Genomic DNA, 19,108 nt, shown 5'->3' with positions numbered 1-19,108 from the left:
GCGACTGCTGATTCCAAATAATTGACAAAAAATTCTGGAACTAACAAGCAATTAAAGCAAGGTTAATATACAAAAGTCAATTGCTTTCCTACATACTAGCCATGAACAACTGAAATGTGAACTTCAAATCATTTGCATTAGCACCAAACAAAAAAAACCCTCACGCGTAAAGCTAACAAAATATGTACATCATCTATATGAGGAAAACTACAGACCTCTGATGAAAGAAATGAAAGAAAATCTAAATAAATTGATATTGCTTCATTGAATTTTAAAAGCAAACTCTCCACTCAGTGAGAATCAGTGACTGGCAGAGCAGAGGGGCAACCACTCATTACAGTCCTTTATTCGCTTGGGCTGGCTACACAGGACCCACCTCAAGTCAGAGATTTAGAAATGCCTTCCTTCACAATGATGGTTAACAAAAAATATCCCCCAAACAAAGGTAGCCCCGCAGGTGTGCAGCTTCCAGTGAAGAGCCCAGGGCCCTCACCCCTGTTAGTTGCAGCAGGGAAAGAGGCACCAAGATAAAATACAAACAAGCCTTTCGTATATATGTATAAGTCCTAAATATTGCCTGGAACGTACTCATACTAAAATGTAAAAAAGTTATTTGTAGCTTAGCCAAAATTCAAATGTAACTGTGTCTCCTGTATTTCTATTTGTGATATCTGGCAACCCTACTCCAAGGCCTCACTGTGGCAGGACTTAGAACGAGGAAAAACAAGTATCTTAGGTGTATTCTGTGGTTGACATTTTTCAAAGCCTTTCAACTCTTTTCTCTCAGGATCTTACTACAAGTCTGGGAGGAAAGCAGAACAAGCATTTCCATTCTCATTAACCAGATGGGAAAAAAACCCAGACACACCTCCACCCACCCAAAAAAAAAAAAACAAAAACACACAGTAAAATAACAAAACAGGGAACAAGAAATGGAGGGACGCCTACCCAGGTCAGGAACACAGCTGGCTCTGATCATTCTTAAGCCCACCTGTTGAATTAGCCCAGGTTCAACCTTGGAATCACCTAGGGAACTGCCCCAAACCCGCTGATACCCGAACCCCACTCCTAAAGTCTGGGCGTCTTTTAAAAACATTTTACCTATCTACTTATTTATTAATTTAAATCAAAAAAAATTTTTTTTAACCTTTGGACCCTCTCCACCCATTTCTCTTAGCACGTGGTACTTTCAGTGGACTTTTCGGCCTTAAAGTCATCTTTATTTTAATTTCATTAGATTGTAAAGAGTCTGCAAGTCGCAAAATCAGTCCACCGCTCTGGTTACTCATCTGAAAATGTGGGAGGTAATAGTGTATTTCTTAGAGGGCTGTTAAGATTAGGTGAGCGAAAATGTGAAATGATTCCTGGTACAAAGTGAGCGCTCAAATAAACGTCAGCTACCATGCCTTAGAAACACTGTGACTTCGATCGAAGAGTTTTCACTAAAGGGAAATAAAGGAGGACTACGTTTTAAAATTCTACTAAATACTTGAGATAACGTGTCGAGAAGCATACACGCAAACGGCCAAGAGGACGGCGCCGGCGCCTGCGCAGGGCCGGGGGGGAGGGGGCGAGAGCGGGCGTGCGCAGAGCCGGGGATGGAAAAGCGCATGAGCGGGGCGTCCTGCCCATGCTGCGCGGCGCCCTCCTCACGCCGTACCTGTTTCTCGGTAGCTGTCGGGCTCTGACGAGAATGATGGATTTTGAGAATCTTTTCTCCAAACCCCCCAACCCGGCTCTCGGCAAGAAGCCCGCCACGGACTCTGACCAAAGGTGAACCCCGGTCTTTTTCATGCTTTGAACGCAGGGGATGCAGTTAGGTTCCGCCCCTTTGTTCCTTCGGGAGGCCGCGCTGGCAGGGCCGCCAGGTCCCGCGGGGAGCGCGTCGGGCCGGCCGGGCCGGTGCGACGGCCGGGCGCCCACAGGTCTTTCCGGGGCAGGGGTTAGAAGCCGGGAATGGGGCCCGGTTCATAGGCCGCCGGGGCCAGCGGTGCCGGGAGCCTGGGCCTGGGGGAGCGGCCCAGACGGCGAGGGAGGCCCGGGATGCTCCCCTTTCTCTGCGCCCCGGCCCCTCCGGCCGGGTGGGAACCCGCCTGCGGCCCCATAGCGCTTTGCCCTTGCAGGCAGTCAGCTCCTAGGGGACAGAGATATTTGTCATTCTCACTGCACGTGCTAGGCCCTTTTGGGTAGAAAAGACGTGCGGTGAAGGATAGAGTCTCCTGATTTACATCGGAAGATCCTAAAGACAATAATAGAGCAGCGAACTCCATTGGGATATACTGTTTCCTTTAGGTTGAAAAAGGCGTTGAGACTGCCACGGAGAAAATGGAAGCAGGTTAGGGAGGTAAGAGAGGATGGGATGGTAGGGAGGAGGTAGATCTTTTAAGTAAGGGAGGTAAGGAAAGCCTCACTAATAACATCATTAATATTTGAGTAGGGACCTGAAGGAGGTGAGAGAGGTTGATTATCTAGTGGGAAGAGTATTCCATATAAAGGTCCTGAGGTGGAGTGAGCTAGATGTGATGGGGTGTTGGGAGCGAAGTAGCCAGAAAGACAACTGGCGTGGAGTAAGAATAGTGGGACTGGTAAAGGGGAACTCGAGAGGTATTGGGATGGGGGGCGGAGGGGGAGGCAGCTTGTGTAGGGACTTGCAGGTGCCGTAGTAAGGACTCTGGCTCCTACTCTGAGTGAGGTGAGAGGTCTTGGAGGGTTTTTAGCCGAGAGTGACATATTAGCAGGACCATCTCGTTATGTGGCGAGTAGAACGGAGAGGGGGCCAGAGTAGCTTGGATCGTAGTTTTAGCAACAAGAAGTGGTCAGGTAAGGATATATTTGGAAGATAAACTATTTCCTCAGAGATTGGATGGGCAGTCTGAGAGAGGAGTTAAGGTCAACTTCAAGGTTTTTGGTTTGTATCATTAGAAGGTTGGAGTTGCTGTTTAAGATTGCAGGAGGATTAGATCAAGAGTTCAGTTATGGGGAGTTCCCTGGTGGTCCAGTGGTTAGGACTCGGCGCTTTCACTGCCATGGCGCAGGTTCAATCCTTGGTCTGGGAACTAAGATCCCGCAAGCCGTGCAGTGCGGCCAAAAAAAAAGAAATAAAGTTCAGTTTTGGATATTTTAAGATTTTGTCTAGTAGATATCCAGGTGCATATTTTGAATAGGAAGTTGGCTCTGCCTGCCTGGACTCAAATCTCAGCTCCACCATTTGCTAGATTTGAGGCAGGTTACATAAGCCTTCCGTATTCCGTTTTCTTATCTGTAAAATGGGCTTTTAAACCATAGTATATATGTCATAGGCTGTTGTGATGTGTGTAATGTGCATGGAGCAGCGCCTGGCACAGAGTAAGTGTAATGCAAGAGTCAGCTGCTGCTGTAATTGCTGCTGTGGTCATTATCGCTCTGCCTAAGGAGAGGTTGCTTCCTACTCCGTAAGATGATTCATTACTGAAAACTAGAACAGTGAAACTCCACAGCATTTGGTTTATTGGCTCTTGTAACGATGGCCTCTGTAGAAGGCGCACACCTTGGTCTCCCATCTGATGGACGTGACTGAAGCTCTGACTAGGGACAGATCGGCGTCGTAAACTGTTGGATTGGATGAGGCTGTGAAGCCTGAGCTCCTCCTGTAACTTTGAAAGAAGCACAAAACCACTCTTCACATTCCAGTGCTAGCAGTGCCTTTCGCAACATGTTCTTTTGAGAACATACACATTGCCTAGTCCTTGCCTTTATCTGGCATGCAACTCAGATCTTAAGCTTTTATCTCTTGATCACTACTTGCTGAGACACAGTTGTCTTCAGACTTCTGTGTCTATAGCATCAACCATTATTTAGATTTACCTGTACATTTTATTGGCTTCTTTGTTTCTTTTATTCCCCATCTTCATCTTTCTTAGGTTATTTTTAGTTTTGCTGGAATAACCTCAAGTAGTCATCTCAGATGGTATCTATGCATGCTCAGCTTCTCAGTCCTAATGACCCTGACAACAACTTTTCTTTTTCATCTTCCCACTTGAATATAAGTTTAGTTCTCTCTGGACCTCGGAAGGCACCCTGCATTCTACCTGAAATACTCTTCTCCCTGACATTCCTCTTTGTTTTTAATTCTTACATATCTTTTTTTTTTTTGCGGTACGCGGGCTTCTCACTGCTGTGGCCTCTCCCGCCGAGGCTCCGGACGCGCAGGCTCAGCAGCCATGGCTCACTGGCCCAGCCGCTCTGCGGCATGTGGGATAGCGCATGGGCTTCAGTAGTTGTGGCTCGCAGGCTCTAGAGTGCAGGTTCAGTAGTTGTGGCGCACGGGCTTAGTTGCTCCGCGGCATGTGGGATCTTCCCGGACTGGGGCACGAACCCGTGTCCCCTGCATCAGCAGGTGGAGTCTCAACCACTGCGCCACCAGGGAAGCCCTTACATATCTTTTAGGTTAGGAAAACTTCTGGCCCCCAAATCTAGGTTAAGTGTTCCTCATGTATGTACTGATACTTAGCACACCATACGGAAATTGCTTTCTTTTTTTCTCCCAAGTAGATAGAAAGTTCTTAGAAGGCAGGAACAAGGTCTTTTTCATTGTTGTATTCCAGGATTTAAGGTCCAGAGCCTGGTGTGCGGTGGATACTCAGTATTTGTTGAATGAATGGATGATTTGTATAGCTGCTAATAGTTGAACATTAAGGTTATGTAATATAAAGTTTCAGCTTTGCGGTTTACTCATAAATATGTGTTGACATTTACTACTCATCATTGAGTAGTAATGATGGACTGTTTCTCTGGAATATTTGGGGTAGATTTTGAATTTGGAATTTCTTTGAGGGCAAGTTGAAGGTAAACCAAAGCAGTGAATTTTAATGTTGTGGTATGAACCCTTTTCATGTTGAAAAACCCGTCTGTGTTATTTGATATTTTTGCTGCAGAATCGATGGTGGAATAGATGATACAGAAGTTGAAGAAACACAAGAAGAGAAAATAAAATGGAAAGTAAAACTGAAGTGTGAGCAAATTTCCAAAAAAGTAAGATTAAGTTGGTGTATTGAAAAAACAGACAGAAATGGCTGTGAGAAGTTGATTAGGGATCCTATTTGTCTCCTTTTAGTCAGCATTTGAGACCAGGTTACTTATATCAAAGGAAACCTTGTTATACTTAAAAAAAAAATTAATCATTTAAGAACTTTGTTGTTTAACATGAACTGTTTCTAGTGCATTGTCTGTATTTTGGTTTCCCCTATCTTTGAAATGGTTGTTAACGGTTTCAAAATCTTCTTTCTTTTCAAATTAGATTAAAAATTTTGATTTGCTGAACTTAACTAACCGTAGTGATTTATAGCTTGAAGCTTGTATTCAGTTGCTAGGAGTGCCATAACAAAGTACCTCATACCGGGTGATTTAAACAACAGAAATTTATCGTCTTGTGTTTCTTGAGGCTAGAAGTCCAAGAGCAAGCTGTCGGGAGGGTTGGTTCCTTCTGACAGCTGTGAGGAAGAATCTGTTCCGTGCCTCTGCCCTAGCTTCTGGGTGGTTTGCTGGCAGTCTTTGGTCTTCCCTGCCTTGGCTTCCAGAAGCATCATCTTGATCTTTACCTTCATGTTTGAAGGGCGTTCTCCCTGTGTGAATACGTCTGTGTCTACATTTCTCACTTTTATAAGGACACCAGCCATATTGGATTAAAGCCCACCCTAATGGCCTCATCTTAACTAATTATACATATAATGGCCCTATTTCCAAATGAGGTCACATTCTAAGGTACTAGGGGTTAGGACTTCAACATAAGAATTTGGGGAGCACACAGTCAACCCACAGCAACGCCAGTATCTGCATCTTTCTTGCTTTTTCTCTTTTTGAACTTTTTTAATTGTGAATTTTAACGCACTGCAAAAGAATGGGTTCAAATTGACAATGAGACTCACAAGACACACATGGGCTTTCATATGATATTCTTATACTCAGCTTTATAAAAGGATACAGGACAGAAAATCCAGCAGGTACAGCATCTTCATCTCCTCAGGAAGTGTCTCAGCTACCCAAGTACATAACTTCTTTTGCCCTTTGGGGCATATATGGCTGCTGTGGACGAGAGCTGTGGTGGACACCAAGAAACTGCAGTTTGGGTTTCCCACACCTTTTTTATGCTATTTTAGTCATGTAGGTCCCAGTCTTTCATGCCCACTTAAAGTTCCCCAGTCCATGTATAACCCCATACAGGAGATAGACAGGTACAGCCTTCCACGATTATCTTGAGGAGTTTCCCAGAAACAATACTGTGAGAAGATGGATGCCTAGATCATTTCTAAGTAGGCTTACTCCAGGCCAGGCTCTTTACTTAGGAGTGTGTAAAACATAAATGTATAGTATCACAGCTAATTAGAAAGAGAACACCCAAGTAGACACTGTGCAACAAGAAAGCTTTACCCACAGTGCCTCTGATGCCTCCTTTTTCAGTTGTATTCCCTTTTCTCCTCCTGGAGATAACTACTGTCCGAACTTGTGTACTAATCACTTCCTCGTTCTTTACAGTTTTACTACTAATGCTGTCACGCCTCAGAATGCAGTTTTCTCTTGCCTGTTTTTGCACTTTATAGAAATAGAACAGTGTTGTATGCGCTCTTTGCTGTCTTATTTTTCTCAATGTTACGTTTATAAGAGTCATAATATACACGATATATACATGTAGTATATACTCAAAATTAAACTTTTGAGTTCTTGTAACATTTCTGAAAATATCTTGACTTTATTCTCATAGCTGACAGGTAATTTGGCTGAAATAGAATTCGGCTTGAGCTTATTGCCCCATTTTCTTCTACTGTCCAGTGTTGCTAGCGTGAAGTCTTGGCAGTCTAATTCTAGTTACTTTGTTAAGTATCCTGTTCTCCCTGGAAGCTTTTAGAGTCTTCTCTTGGTGGTGTTAGAGACTGAATCTTTTTTCATTCATTGTGCTTAAGTGTTTGGTGAGACTGTTTACTCATACCCTTCATGTACAAGGAATATCTTTTATTTTTGTTCTCTTTGCCTTTTTTCTTTATATTCTAAGACATTTCCTCTATTTCTATTTATCTTCATTTTGTAAATCATAATTATCAAGAGTTCTTCCTTGTTCTGTTGTTATAGCTTTCTAGCATTTTTAAAAAATATACCATCTTGGGGCTTCCCTGGTGGCGCAGTGGTTGACAGTCCGCCTGCCGATGCAGGGGACGCGGGTTCGTGCCCCGGTCCGGGAGGATCCCACATGCCGCAGAGCGGCTGGGCCCGTGAGACATGGCCGCTGAGCCTGCGCGTCCGCAGCCTGTGCTCCGCAGCGGGAGAGGCCACAGCAATGAGAGGCCCGCGTACCGCAAAAAATATATATATACCATCCTGATATCTTTGTTTATTTGTTTAAAAATTTTTGTGCTCTTTTCTTTTCCTTGAATTGTATTTGCTTCTTCTGGATCAGGTTTTCTCTTTCTCCTGCTTTTTTGTTTTATTCTCTAGATTAGGAGTCAGTAAATATTTTCTGTAAAAGATAGGCTTTGCAAGCCAAAAGCAAAATTGAGGGTAGAATGTAGCTACTGATATAACAAGTGGGAGAAAACAAATTTCCACAGCATTTTTACTGACAGAATTTAACATATAATAATTGAGTTTTTTGTTGTACAGGTTTACTAGTGAGAATGAGGGGATTCTTCTTTTGGGGTAATAATTTGTTTAACTGGAGTTCAAAGTTAGTGTTTCCTATCAAAATTGATTGCAAAGATTCATCTGTTAGTGCTGATCTGTAATTAGACTCTATACATTCCATCTTTAAAGGTGTTTTTTTTACTGCAGGTGCTGCAGAAAACACTTATCAGTTCACCAGCATGATTGTTACTGAGTATATTCATTGCTTGGAAGGCGTTTTTAAAACTTTATTAGATTTTTCTCTTGAGATTTGTCTTTTAGCCTGTCATTACATTGCAGATTAATTACTTCCAATTGAAGGTTAGGTGATAACTCCTCAGTTGCACAGTTAAATGGATTTTGAAATAGCGATTTCGTCTGCATATACATTAAAATCTGAAAAACACTGCTGGAACTGTAGTTTGAGCCTGGAAGATAAATCTACTGCAAATTTGCGTGAGAATGGAGCTCTTGCTTCTTGTTGTAACTTTGGACAGCACAGTGATATGAGCGATGTCAGTAACATCTGTCAACTCATCAAGAGCCAAGGAAAACCACCTGATATCATTTGTCTTATTTTTTTAGTTGGCAGAGTTTCTCCCAGTTCCCTCACGTCTTTGAGAAACTGTTGTCGCCAAAAGGCCAGTTTTCTTAAACAACTTTTTCTCTGGACAGTTCTTCAATGGCTGCAATCAAACATGATTTAATTAACTCACTATCAGCTTTCTTTGGCTAACAACTGAGCCACTCAGAAACTTACTTTGATTGCAGCCTCATTTTCATTTTTGATTTTTGTGAGGAAATAATTTTGTGATGAGATATTTTGCTTATATTTTCTAATTTTTCTCACCATGGCTTTCCTGTGAGTTGGGATTATTGTGATGAATGCTTAATATTGTCAACATATATTGTGTTCCTTCAGCACTGCTGTAGTATCATTGTGTAATAACCGTAATGCTTTGCCACCTAATTTGACAGTAAAATAATCCACACTTTACTGTGTCTTAAATGCATGGCATTCAAAGTCTGCTTTTCATGTTTTGACATGGTGGGTGTGCACTGGTAATGAAACAAAAAAGTATCATGACTTGGTGATATGTGACGTATTCAACATGCTGTCAAGTTATAACGGTCAGGGTTTCCCTGGTGGCGCAGTGGTTAAGAATCCACCTGCCAGTGCAGGGGACACGGGTTCGAGCCCTGGTCCGGGAATATCCCACATGCCACGGAGCAACTAAGCCTGTGCGCCACAACTACTGAGCCTATGCTCTAGAGCCCACGAGCCACAACTACTGAAGCCCGCGTGCGTAGAGAGCCCGTGGTCCACAACAAGAGAAGCCACTGCAGTGAGAAGCCTGCGCACCGCAACAAAGAGTAGCCCCTGCTTGCAGCAACTAGAGAAAGCCCGCGTGTAGCAACGAAGACCCAACGCAGCCAAAATAAAATAAATAAATAAATAAATAAGTAAATTTATTTTTTTAAAAAGTTATGGGCTTCCCTGGTGGCGCAGTGGTTGGGGGTCCACCTGCCGATGCGTGGGGCGCGGGTTCCTGCCCTGGTCTGGGGGGATCCCACGTGCCGTGGAGCGGCTGGGCCCGTGGGCCATGGCCACTGGGCCTGCGCGTCTGGAGCCTGTGCTCCCCGGCGGGAGGGGCCACGGCAGTGAGAGGCCCGTGTACCGCAAAAAAAAAAAAAAAAAAAAAAAAAAAAAAAGTTATACTGTCACAAATTCATGGTATGCTGAGCATGAGTGTAAAGTGATGAGAGAGCCACAGCCACACCTACGGTCTCTTCTGCTTCTGCTCAGCTCTCAAAGCAGCCAGTGTAATACGTAAATGAGTGAGCATGGCTGTGTTCTGATAAAACTTTATGGATGCTGAAATTAGAATTGTATATAATTCCCGTGTCATGAAATGTTATTTCATTTTTTTTCCCCCAACCGTTTAAAAAATGTAAAGACCATTCTTAGCTTGCTGACTATTACAAAAACAGGTAGCAGGGTAGATTTGGTCCTTGGTTATATTTTAATGACCACTGCTCTAGATTTCATCATTAGCTTTTGTTTTTCTTCATGTCTCTTGATTTAAGAAAGGCCTGGAGAGCTGATGGATGTTCTTTGCTGGTCTTTTGGTAGGTCTGTGTCTCCATAGGCCTTTCTTCTAAATGGAAAGCCTGATGGGGCATTCGGTACGTGAGTGGGCCGTGTGCATCTCTAGGTGTCCAGCAGCATAGTAGTTCTTAACCTTCTTTGTGCCATGCACCCCCTTTGGCAGTCTGGTGAAGCCCATGGGCCCCTTATGATAATGTTTTTTTTTTTTGTTTTTTTTTTTGTGGTACGCAGGCCTCTGACTGCTGTGGCCTCTCCCATTGCGGAGCACAGGCTCTGGACGCGCAGGCTCAGTGGCCATGGCTCACGGGCCCACCCGCTCCGCAGCATGTGGGATCCTCCCGGTCCGAGGCACGAACCCGTGTCCCCTGCATCGGCAGGCGGACTCTCAACTACTGCGCCACCAGGGAAGCCCATGATAATGTTTTTAAGTGTATAAAATATGTTAGATTACAATGGAAATTGATCTTACTGAAACACAGTTATCAAAATATTAAAGAACAAATGGGGTAAGAGTAATATGCTCTTTATAAATGCACTAAATAGTAAGATCCAGCGTTAGGTCTAATTATTGTAATTTTGACATAGTGATGACACAAAAGATATTTTGAGGTCTGCAATAACGATAATATATGAAAGTGCCTGTGATTTCTAGTGGTGACAGTTGCAGCTGCTGCTAATACTACTGTGGTTTGTTGCTGTAGTTCAAAGCAGAAGAAAATGCCAAATGTCAATTTAGAGGTTGATGAAAATAATGTGTGATTTTTATTACTATCCAAGTTCATTGAATTCTATCCATAGACCCTTGGCCAGAGGCAGGGCGGGGTGGGGCCATCTCTGGACAGCAGGTTAAGAACCCTGATACAGAGTGAGTGGATAGAGTGTTTTTCTCGTGGGAGTTGCTCCCAAATGTCAGAATATGGAGGAATTCACTCTGGGGTCTTAGTACCCATACAAGAAGACTTGGCTTTTATCAGACATTTTAATACATTTCTTTAGCGAATAGCTCTCTTTTTGCCCAGGGTAAATTTTTTTTTTTTAATAAATTTTAAAAATTTATTTATTTATGGCTGCTTTGGGTCTTTGTTGCTGCGTGCGGGCCTTCTCTAGTTGCGGCGAGAGGGGGCTACTCTTCGTGGCGGTGCACGGGCTTCTCATTGTGGTGGCTTCTAGTTGCGGAGCATGGGCTCTAGGCATGCGGGTTCAGTAGTTGTGGCACTTGGGCTCAGTAGTTGTGGCACTTGGGCTCTAGAGTGCAGGCTCAGTAGTTGTGGCACACGGGCTTAGTTGCTCCGGGCATGTGGGATCTTCCCGGACCAGGGCTTGAACCCGTGTCCCCTGCATCAGCAGGCGGTTTCTTAACCACTGTGCCACCAGGGAAGTCCCCAGCCCAGGGTAAATTTTTGTTTGATTGTATTCTGCGTTGGGGGTGGGTGGGCAGAGATAATTTGTTACAATAGCTTTGTTTGTTTTTATGTAGAATTTTAAGTCATTCTCATTTATAGCCCTATTTCTCACACTGCACCCTAAGCCCAACCTCCAAATTATAACTTGCTTTTTGTTTGTCAAAAATTTGCCAGGAATTTGTTGAACTTTTCTTAATTCCTAATGAGTGTACTTCATTCCCTGTCTCCTATACACACACTATTTTAGGACTATTAATTTTTATATTTCTATACTTTTATTTCTGTGGAATTTCAGGAGGCCATATGAGTTCTATATACCATCCTGAATCAAATGCAAGAAAATCTTTTACTTAAAAAAGAAGAAAAATACTTTATGTAGACTCCTTTATAAAACATAAAAAAGTTGTAATATCGTGTTCTTATACTTTCCAAATTATATAGAGAACAACAGACATCGAAGCAATGAGTTTATAGTTAGCTGCATGAAGAAAAGTATTTAAGCAATCATTTGTATATTGTGTATTTCGGTGCCCTCTGAAAAGAATCATATCAATTAGGAATACTTCTCTATAGTAAAACAATGTAGTTGATGATTGTCCTCATTTTATAATGTTGCCGAGTCATCTCATCTCTTCATTTAATACAAATAAGTCAGTTTTGTTACTACTTGTAGTAAAAGGGATCTGCTTCAGTACTGCAGGCCCCCACATCTTGTGCGGGGGAGGGGGAACACATACTCACCCATTTGGATCCTCGTAATATTTTGATTCAGATGCACTGAATAGAATCTCATGTTTGATTGAGCTAAACTTCTTGTGAACTGTTGCATATTGAATGATTTTTTGGTTCTCCCTGTGCCTACTAAATAAAATTAAAGGCCAAAACCAAGGTAAACATAATAATTATGACAGGAGTCAGCCAACTTTTTCATAAAGGACCAGATAAGTGCATCTTTTTGACTTTGTGAGCCATATCGTCTCTGTCACAGCTAAGCAGCCATAGATTAATGAATGAATGAGTGTGACTGTTCCAGCAAAACGTTATTTATAAAAGCAGGAGGCCAGGCCTAACCCCTAACCCGAAGCTGTTTACAAGTTGGTATGTTGGAAAAGGGTGCTCTTTTCTTGAGGACTCAGAAATGAGAAACTTGGAGGCTTGAAGATTGGATTGGTTGGTAGTCTTGTCTGGTGTAATGAAAATAAGATGTACAGTGAAGCCCTTGTCAGGTTAGGCAACCTTCTCAGCTTGTTCGGATTCTTCAGGCAGGGGGCAAATTCATTTTCTAGGCCATAGTCAACCCTCCAGTGGTACAGCTTCTAGCTTGGAAGTTAAACATCAAAGGTAAACCATTAAACTGGACCACCTAGTATATTTTGTGATTCTCCTTTGCTGCCTTCCTCGGTTATGTGAGGGTAGATGAGACCAGCCCCAAAAGCTCTGGAGCAAGGTAATTGGCCAATTTAATGACAGACATATCATCTCTTCCTGAGATCAGAATAGGAGCCCTTTGGCAGTTGGGCTTTTTTAAAATAAACTTTTTAATTGAAATGTATTGGTTGTAATTATACAGCTTGATACATCTGTGTCACCAAGTATAGACACCTCTGTAACCAGTACTTGGAAATTTTTATATGCAAAGTGCTTTAAGTTGTCTGCTTTGATCACCTCGGGCTGCTTCAGGGTCAGCTGCCATACCTGAGTTCCTGTTCCAGTGGATGCCTGTGTTTGTAGCTGTCACCTTGGGGCAGCTCCAACAACAGAGTTAGAAGACTATTTCTGAAAGTAAAATTAACTTAATTACAGAGAATGGGGCAATTCTTTCTTCTCATCATTGCTGCCACATCCTATGCCACCAGTGCTGTGAGTTATAGGGAAAAAATAGGCTTTGGTATGTGTGATGTATCTCACTTAGTATAGCGGATTTTCAATTGGGCCATTACAGTGTACTTGTTCTTTTATGAAATGACGATCTATTGAGTTAAACCGTTTAAAAGTATAGTCCATGCAAAGGGAGAAATAAAATGTGAACTATAATTCTGTAGTTCCTTTATATCAAATAATTAAGACATAGGGCTTTAGTCTTTCTTTTTTCTTTTCTTTTTTTCTTTTATTGGGGTATAGTTGTTTTACAATGTTGTGTTAGTTTCTACCGTACAGCGAAGTGGAGTTCCCCGTGCTATACAGCAGGTTCTCATTAGTTATTTATTTTATACAGATTAGTGTATGTATGTCAATCCCAATCTTCCAATTCATCTCACCCGCCGGGGCTTTAGTCTTTTAATTCAGTAAAGTACAGTATACAAATTCAGAATCTTCCCTCAAACCATCTTTAAGGATAGATTTTTTTTTTTTTAATTCTGGAAAATTTCATATACTCAAGAACGGAAAGAATAGCATATGAAACCCCTACGTACCCATCTCCCAACCTCAACAATGATCATGGCCAGTCTTTGCTTCTTCTTTATAACCAGATTGTTTTGAATCATGCTAGGTTTTAAAAATTGAAAATGTTATTTTCACTTAGTTTAGGCACTTTGGAAACTCTACATCACGGAAGAATTTGCAACGTAGAAAATCAAGAAGTAAGGATTATGATGTATATAGTGATAATGATATCTGCAGTCAGGAATCAGAAGATAATTTTGCTAAAGAGCTTCAACAATATATACAAGCTAAAGAGATGGCAAATGCTGCTCAATCCTTATCGCTTCCTGAAGAATCTGTGAAGAAAGAGGGAGCAAAGGATACCCAGAAAGGTAAAGGTAAGAGTCCAATTATTTTATCATTTAAAGTTATCTATAGAAGCAGTCACATTTGTCCACATATGGATGGGGGGGAGGGGTTCGCTTGCATTTTATCTCATGATAAGATCACGTTTTCCTGGATCTTTACACCAAATGTGAGCTGGTCACTTGGTGTACAGATGCTTAGTTTGCGGGAGGAGCGGAGAGTGCAGGAGGGTTTTCAAAGGACGTGACTACTTTGAAAGGGAGAATGCTAAATCCCTGTCCTCAGCATGTGTGAAGGACAGGAAATACCTGTTTGCTGTCCTCTAAAGAAGAATGGGTTTAATTAATTTCTGGGATGGTAGTGTGGCCGACTAAACTCAGAAATATATTCTTTTAGATGACTAAAATGAAATTAAGCCACAGATAGGAGAATAAATGACAATTGTAAATGAAATTCTTAATCTTCTCATTTTATTTTTTTTCCCCTCTTTAAATGTTCTTCTATTTAAAATGGATCTATAGATAAACTTAATATATAAAATGTTTTCAGGGAGTAATCTGACAGCCATATATGAGGTCATTTAAAACATTTGAAGGTTTTACTGTTACAGTGCTATAGCAGTTCCTACTTAGATCCACTGTACTCTGAACACTTCGGAAGGATCTGGCTGATGGCTAGCAAGATTGATTTCGTGAATTATCTTGTTTTTTTCCCCAATAATACCTTATATATTTTCAGAAAGAGTTAATTTGGGATCCACAGTATATTAATCCAAGAGCTTCTAGAAAGACAGGTCCGCATCATCCTAGTTATTACGCTCCGAGCAGTGGAGAAGTTTTCCTGGATTATTAGAGAATATACTTCTTAAGAGTAAACTGCTATTGGACTTTCATATCACCTTTAAATTGAACTTTCTTGCTTTTAGCTGTTAAACAAAAGAATAAAAATAAAAACCTTAAAGCTGTTCGCAAGAATGGTAAACAGAAGAAAATGAAGCGAAAATGGCCTGGCACTGAAAACAAAGGATCAAACGCTTCCCTGAGGAAGAGTGGCTCACAGGAACAGGTATGAGAATATACGCCTGTCTGTCGGAGGGCACTGCCTGCCCTTGGATTTTTATCTTGCACCCCAATGGGATCTCCTCTTACCTCCAGTGGGCTCCGTGGGTTCTTCTTTCTCACTGTTGGGTGGCCTTCCCTCACACTCGTTACCTGCCAGCGCCCACTCAGGCCTTAGTGTCGTACCTGTTGCCCCTGTATACACGCACACAAGCCCCCTGATTTCTGAGGGCTGTGCAAAAACAGATATGGGAGGCAGGGAGAATATAAGATAGCCATGAGGACATTCCAAAGGCCACAGAGTCTTACAGAGTTTCTACTCTTAAAGTCCCTGGTCTGTTGGTTTTTGACTCCCTCTGGAAATTAAAAATGAATATTTTTGAGCTTTGACCTTATCAGACAGTCCCTACCCTCCTGGAATTTTGATTTTGCTTTGTAGAAGTTCCTCTTCCTTGGTCTGCAGATGTAATCACGGTAGAACAATAAGTGAGTCCTCTGGACTCTGCTTTTCTGAGGGCTTCTAAGCTGGATGGCCACCTTTTTGTTGTTAGGCTTGGTTCAGGAGGCAAGAGTTGAGGGTGGTAAACTGTTAGAAATACCAAATATTATAGATTGAAATGTATTTATATAAAATCTGTTTTACAAAGGAGGAATCTGAAGCCCTAGGGTTTAGGTAACTGCCTGTAGTTACAAGGGCCAGGGCAGGGCTAGACCCAGGCAGTTTCCCTTTCCTTTGTTTTTTTTTAAAATATATATTTATTTACATATTTATTTATTTATTTGGCTGTGCCAGGTCTTAGTTGATTCATGCGGGATCTTTAGTTGTGGCATGTGGGATCTAGTTCCCTGACAACCTGGGCCCCCTGCACTGGGTGCGTGGAGTCTTAACCACTGGACCACAAGCAAAGTCCCCCCTTTTGTTTGGTTTAGATTGACTCAAATGATTATTCAGCCAAAGCTGACAGCCCTGCTACATGAGGAACAAATGCAAACATATATGTTAGAATTTAATAACATAATCAAAATAAAACCCAGAGTTAAAACTGACATTTATTAGACACATAATTTTGATGGTGCTAAGTGGAAGTCTGACATTATTGCAAAGTAGATCACATAAATATACAGCCAGCTCCCTTCTTTGTACTTACTGAATTCCTAAGACTGTATGTGGGTATATGGTACGTAGAAGCTGTAAGTTGTACCACAAGTTAACACACTAAAAGTGATTTATGTTTCTAAAGACGTAAAATGAAATTCCCCTTTTGTTTTCATACCTTTATTGCCATTTTTGAGGGTATATTTCTAATTATGTTTGTTAATTTGAGCTCGTCAGTACACTCAGCTCACACGTAGTGAGCATCTCGCTGAAATGAAAGATCACACTACTTTTGCTTTACCTTATGATTTTGAGGTTTGTCCCCATTGTTCTAAAGAGCCTTGTTCTTAGACTTCACTTTTTAATCAGAAGTAGTGGTACTTTCCTTCTAAAATTTTTAAATTAATTTTTTAAAACGAGTGATGGAATGCTGTTGAAACTGACAGAACGTTAATTTTTTTCAACTGATGTACAAAAGTCCACATCTTACCTGCAGGCCAATTCAGAAGAGTTACTTTTTAATGTTGTTAAAGGTGGTTTAAAATAATTTTGTACGGCCTTCCCTGGTGGCGCAGTGGATAAGAATCTGCCTGCCAATGCAGGGGACACAGGTTCGATCCCTGGTCTGGGAAGATCCCATATGCCGTGGAGCAGCTAAGCCCATGCACCACAACTACTGAGCCTGCACTCTAGAGCCTGCGAGCCACAACTACTGAAGCCCGTGTGCCTAGGGCCCGTGCTGCACAACAAGAGAAGCCACTGCAGTGAGAATCCCGCGCACCGCAATAGAGAGTAGCCCCCGCTCGACGCAACTAGAGAAAGCCTGCACACAGCAACGAAGACCCAATGCAGCCAAAAATAAATAAATAAATAAATAATTTAAAGAACACATTTTTTTGTACAATGGAATAAAATATTTAATTTTTTATTTCTCACATTTAGTTTTTTGTTTTTGTTTTCAAAGGATGGTAAACCTAAAGAGAAGCAGCAGCCTGTGAGAATGAGTCAGGGATTCATCAACCAACATACGGTGCAACGCCAGGGAAAACAAATTTGTAAATATTTTCTTGAAAGGAAATGTATTAAGGTATAAAAAATGTGTAAGCAAAAATATACTAAAATGTAAGATATAGCAAAAATGTACTAAAACCAACTCCTCTTTCCATTAGACACTCCAAAAGCATACCTGTGCAATTTTAGAACTGTTTCCTTCTGGGAAAGTTTCAATTAGGAAATTTTACTGAAATATTCTTTTATGTTTAGGAGAGAGAGTAGATAATTTTTTTTAAATGCTTTGTGTTAAAAATATTAAGGACTTGACAGATTTTTAAGCAGATATATATATGTGATGTGGTTATGATAGCTCGTTAAGAATTAGACTGTACTGCTTCTAAGACTTTGTTTTCTTCTAGAATCATTAAGTAGGAATTGTAATGACTTAACTATGAGGAATAATGCTTTTTCCTTGTCCCTTCTTTTGGCCCAGGGAGACCAGTGTAAATTTGATCATGCTGCAGAGATAGAGAAGAAAAAGGAAATGTGTAAGTTTTATGTACAAGGATATTGTACCAGAGGTGAAAACTGCCTGTATTTGCATAATATCCTTTATCACAAGGTACAGTAACTTTACTTTTCATAAACATTTACATGAATGTAAGATTTTGAGTGAAACCAAGTGTTTTAGCCATGGCAAAATTACATTATCCAAGCTCAACTCAGTATTGAAGTGATTAAATTGTACACACATTTTTTTTCTTTTTCCCCCAAGCAAGAGTCTTTAGAAATTCTCTCAAATGCACATCCTCTCAACCTGGGTAGTGTAACAGCTTCATGAGACCTATTCAGACCTATCCAGAAAAACTTCTCTGAATTTCTGCTGTGACCTCCACTAATTGAATCTATATTCATGTAATCTACTTCATAAAAGAGGCAGGAATTGCACAGTTTGGGAGTACTCGTTTTCTGCACATTCAGTATTGTATAGACAATTGTATATTGTCCGTTAATTTGAAGAATAACCCTAACTCTTCAGTGTAAATGGTCTAGACGTGTTGTAAAAATACAAACATAAACATTTTAGGGTAATTGGACCTTTGATCAACACAAAAGTTGTTTTCCTTCAGTCGTTCAATAAAAGGAATCGCAAATTCTAACTTGAGAAATTTTTCCTAGAAAACAATATCGAAGCTGTATAAATTGTTCCTATTTTATACAAGCCTAATATATGAAGGATCCAGATTTGTAAGACATATCATTGTCATTGACTTTAATCCCCCCACCGCAAAAGAATGCTTTAAAAATAATCCCATTTCTCAAAGTATTTAAAGTACACATCCCTCTCTTATATTGGTGAAATATACCTGTAGTTTATTTTAAGAATGGATATGAAGGAAAAAAGTGTCCTGTGATAGCCAATAAACTTTATAATCATCCTAAAATTAGATTTTTCTTATAACCCAGTTAACAATTTACTGTCTCATATTTTAAATAGAGAATTTGTTTCTACTAGTAGAAAAGAACTTTACATAGGAAAAATAAAGTTACTAAATTAATAACAAATTATTTTAGTTGGATTACGGTTGTTCTTTTCCTTAACATTTGGGTTAACATGAATATCCTTGCAAGTTTTACCATACAGGAGCAAAATGTTATCAGGGAGAACATTGCAAGTTTTCACATGCTCCCCTGACTGCTGAAACACAAGAACTGTTGGCTAAAGTAAGTATAATTTTAATTTTTCTTTCTCTCTCTTTTTTTTTAAATTTTTTAAATTTTTTATTTTATTTTTGGCTGTGTTGGGTCTTCGTTGCTGTGCACGGGCTTTCTCTAGTTGCGGTGAGCGGGGGCCACTCTTCGTTGCGGTGCGCAGGCCTCTCATTGCAGTGGCCTCTCCTATTGTGGAGCACGGGCTGTAGGCGCACAGGCTTCAGTAGTTGTGGCACGTGGGCTCAGTAGTTGTGGCTCGCGGGCTCTAGAGCGCAGGCTCAGTAGTTGTGGCGCATGGGCCTAGTTGCTCCGCGGCATGTGGGATCCTCCCGGACCAGGGCTTGAACCCGTGTCCCCTGCATTGGCAGGCAGATTC

At 41.2% G+C, this 19,108-nt stretch overlaps 1 protein-coding gene across 1 annotated transcript in view; it reads left to right on the top strand.

The window, feature by feature from the left end:
- Positions 1-1,609: 1,609 nt before the first annotated feature.
- The window catches only part of ZC3H8 (zinc finger CCCH-type containing 8), a 33,616-nt gene continuing 16,117 nt past the window's right edge, over positions 1,610-19,108 (top strand). The window contains exons 1-7 of the mRNA XM_060027367.1: positions 1,610-1,773; positions 4,914-5,010; positions 13,667-13,904; positions 14,798-14,937; positions 16,991-17,113; positions 17,513-17,626; positions 18,637-18,744. Of these exons, the coding sequence (XP_059883350.1) occupies positions 1,631-1,773; positions 4,914-5,010; positions 13,667-13,904; positions 14,798-14,937; positions 16,991-17,113; positions 17,513-17,626; positions 18,637-18,744 (963 nt within the window). The 5' untranslated portion in view covers positions 1,610-1,630. The remainder of the gene's footprint in view (positions 1,774-4,913; positions 5,011-13,666; positions 13,905-14,797; positions 14,938-16,990; positions 17,114-17,512; positions 17,627-18,636; positions 18,745-19,108) is intronic.

The sequence above is a fragment of the Delphinus delphis genome, chromosome 12 (assembly GCF_949987515.2).
Source record: "Delphinus delphis chromosome 12, mDelDel1.2, whole genome shotgun sequence".
Taxonomy (NCBI): domain Eukaryota; kingdom Metazoa; phylum Chordata; class Mammalia; order Artiodactyla; family Delphinidae; genus Delphinus; species Delphinus delphis.
This window is presented reverse-complemented; position numbering and strand designations above follow the sequence as displayed.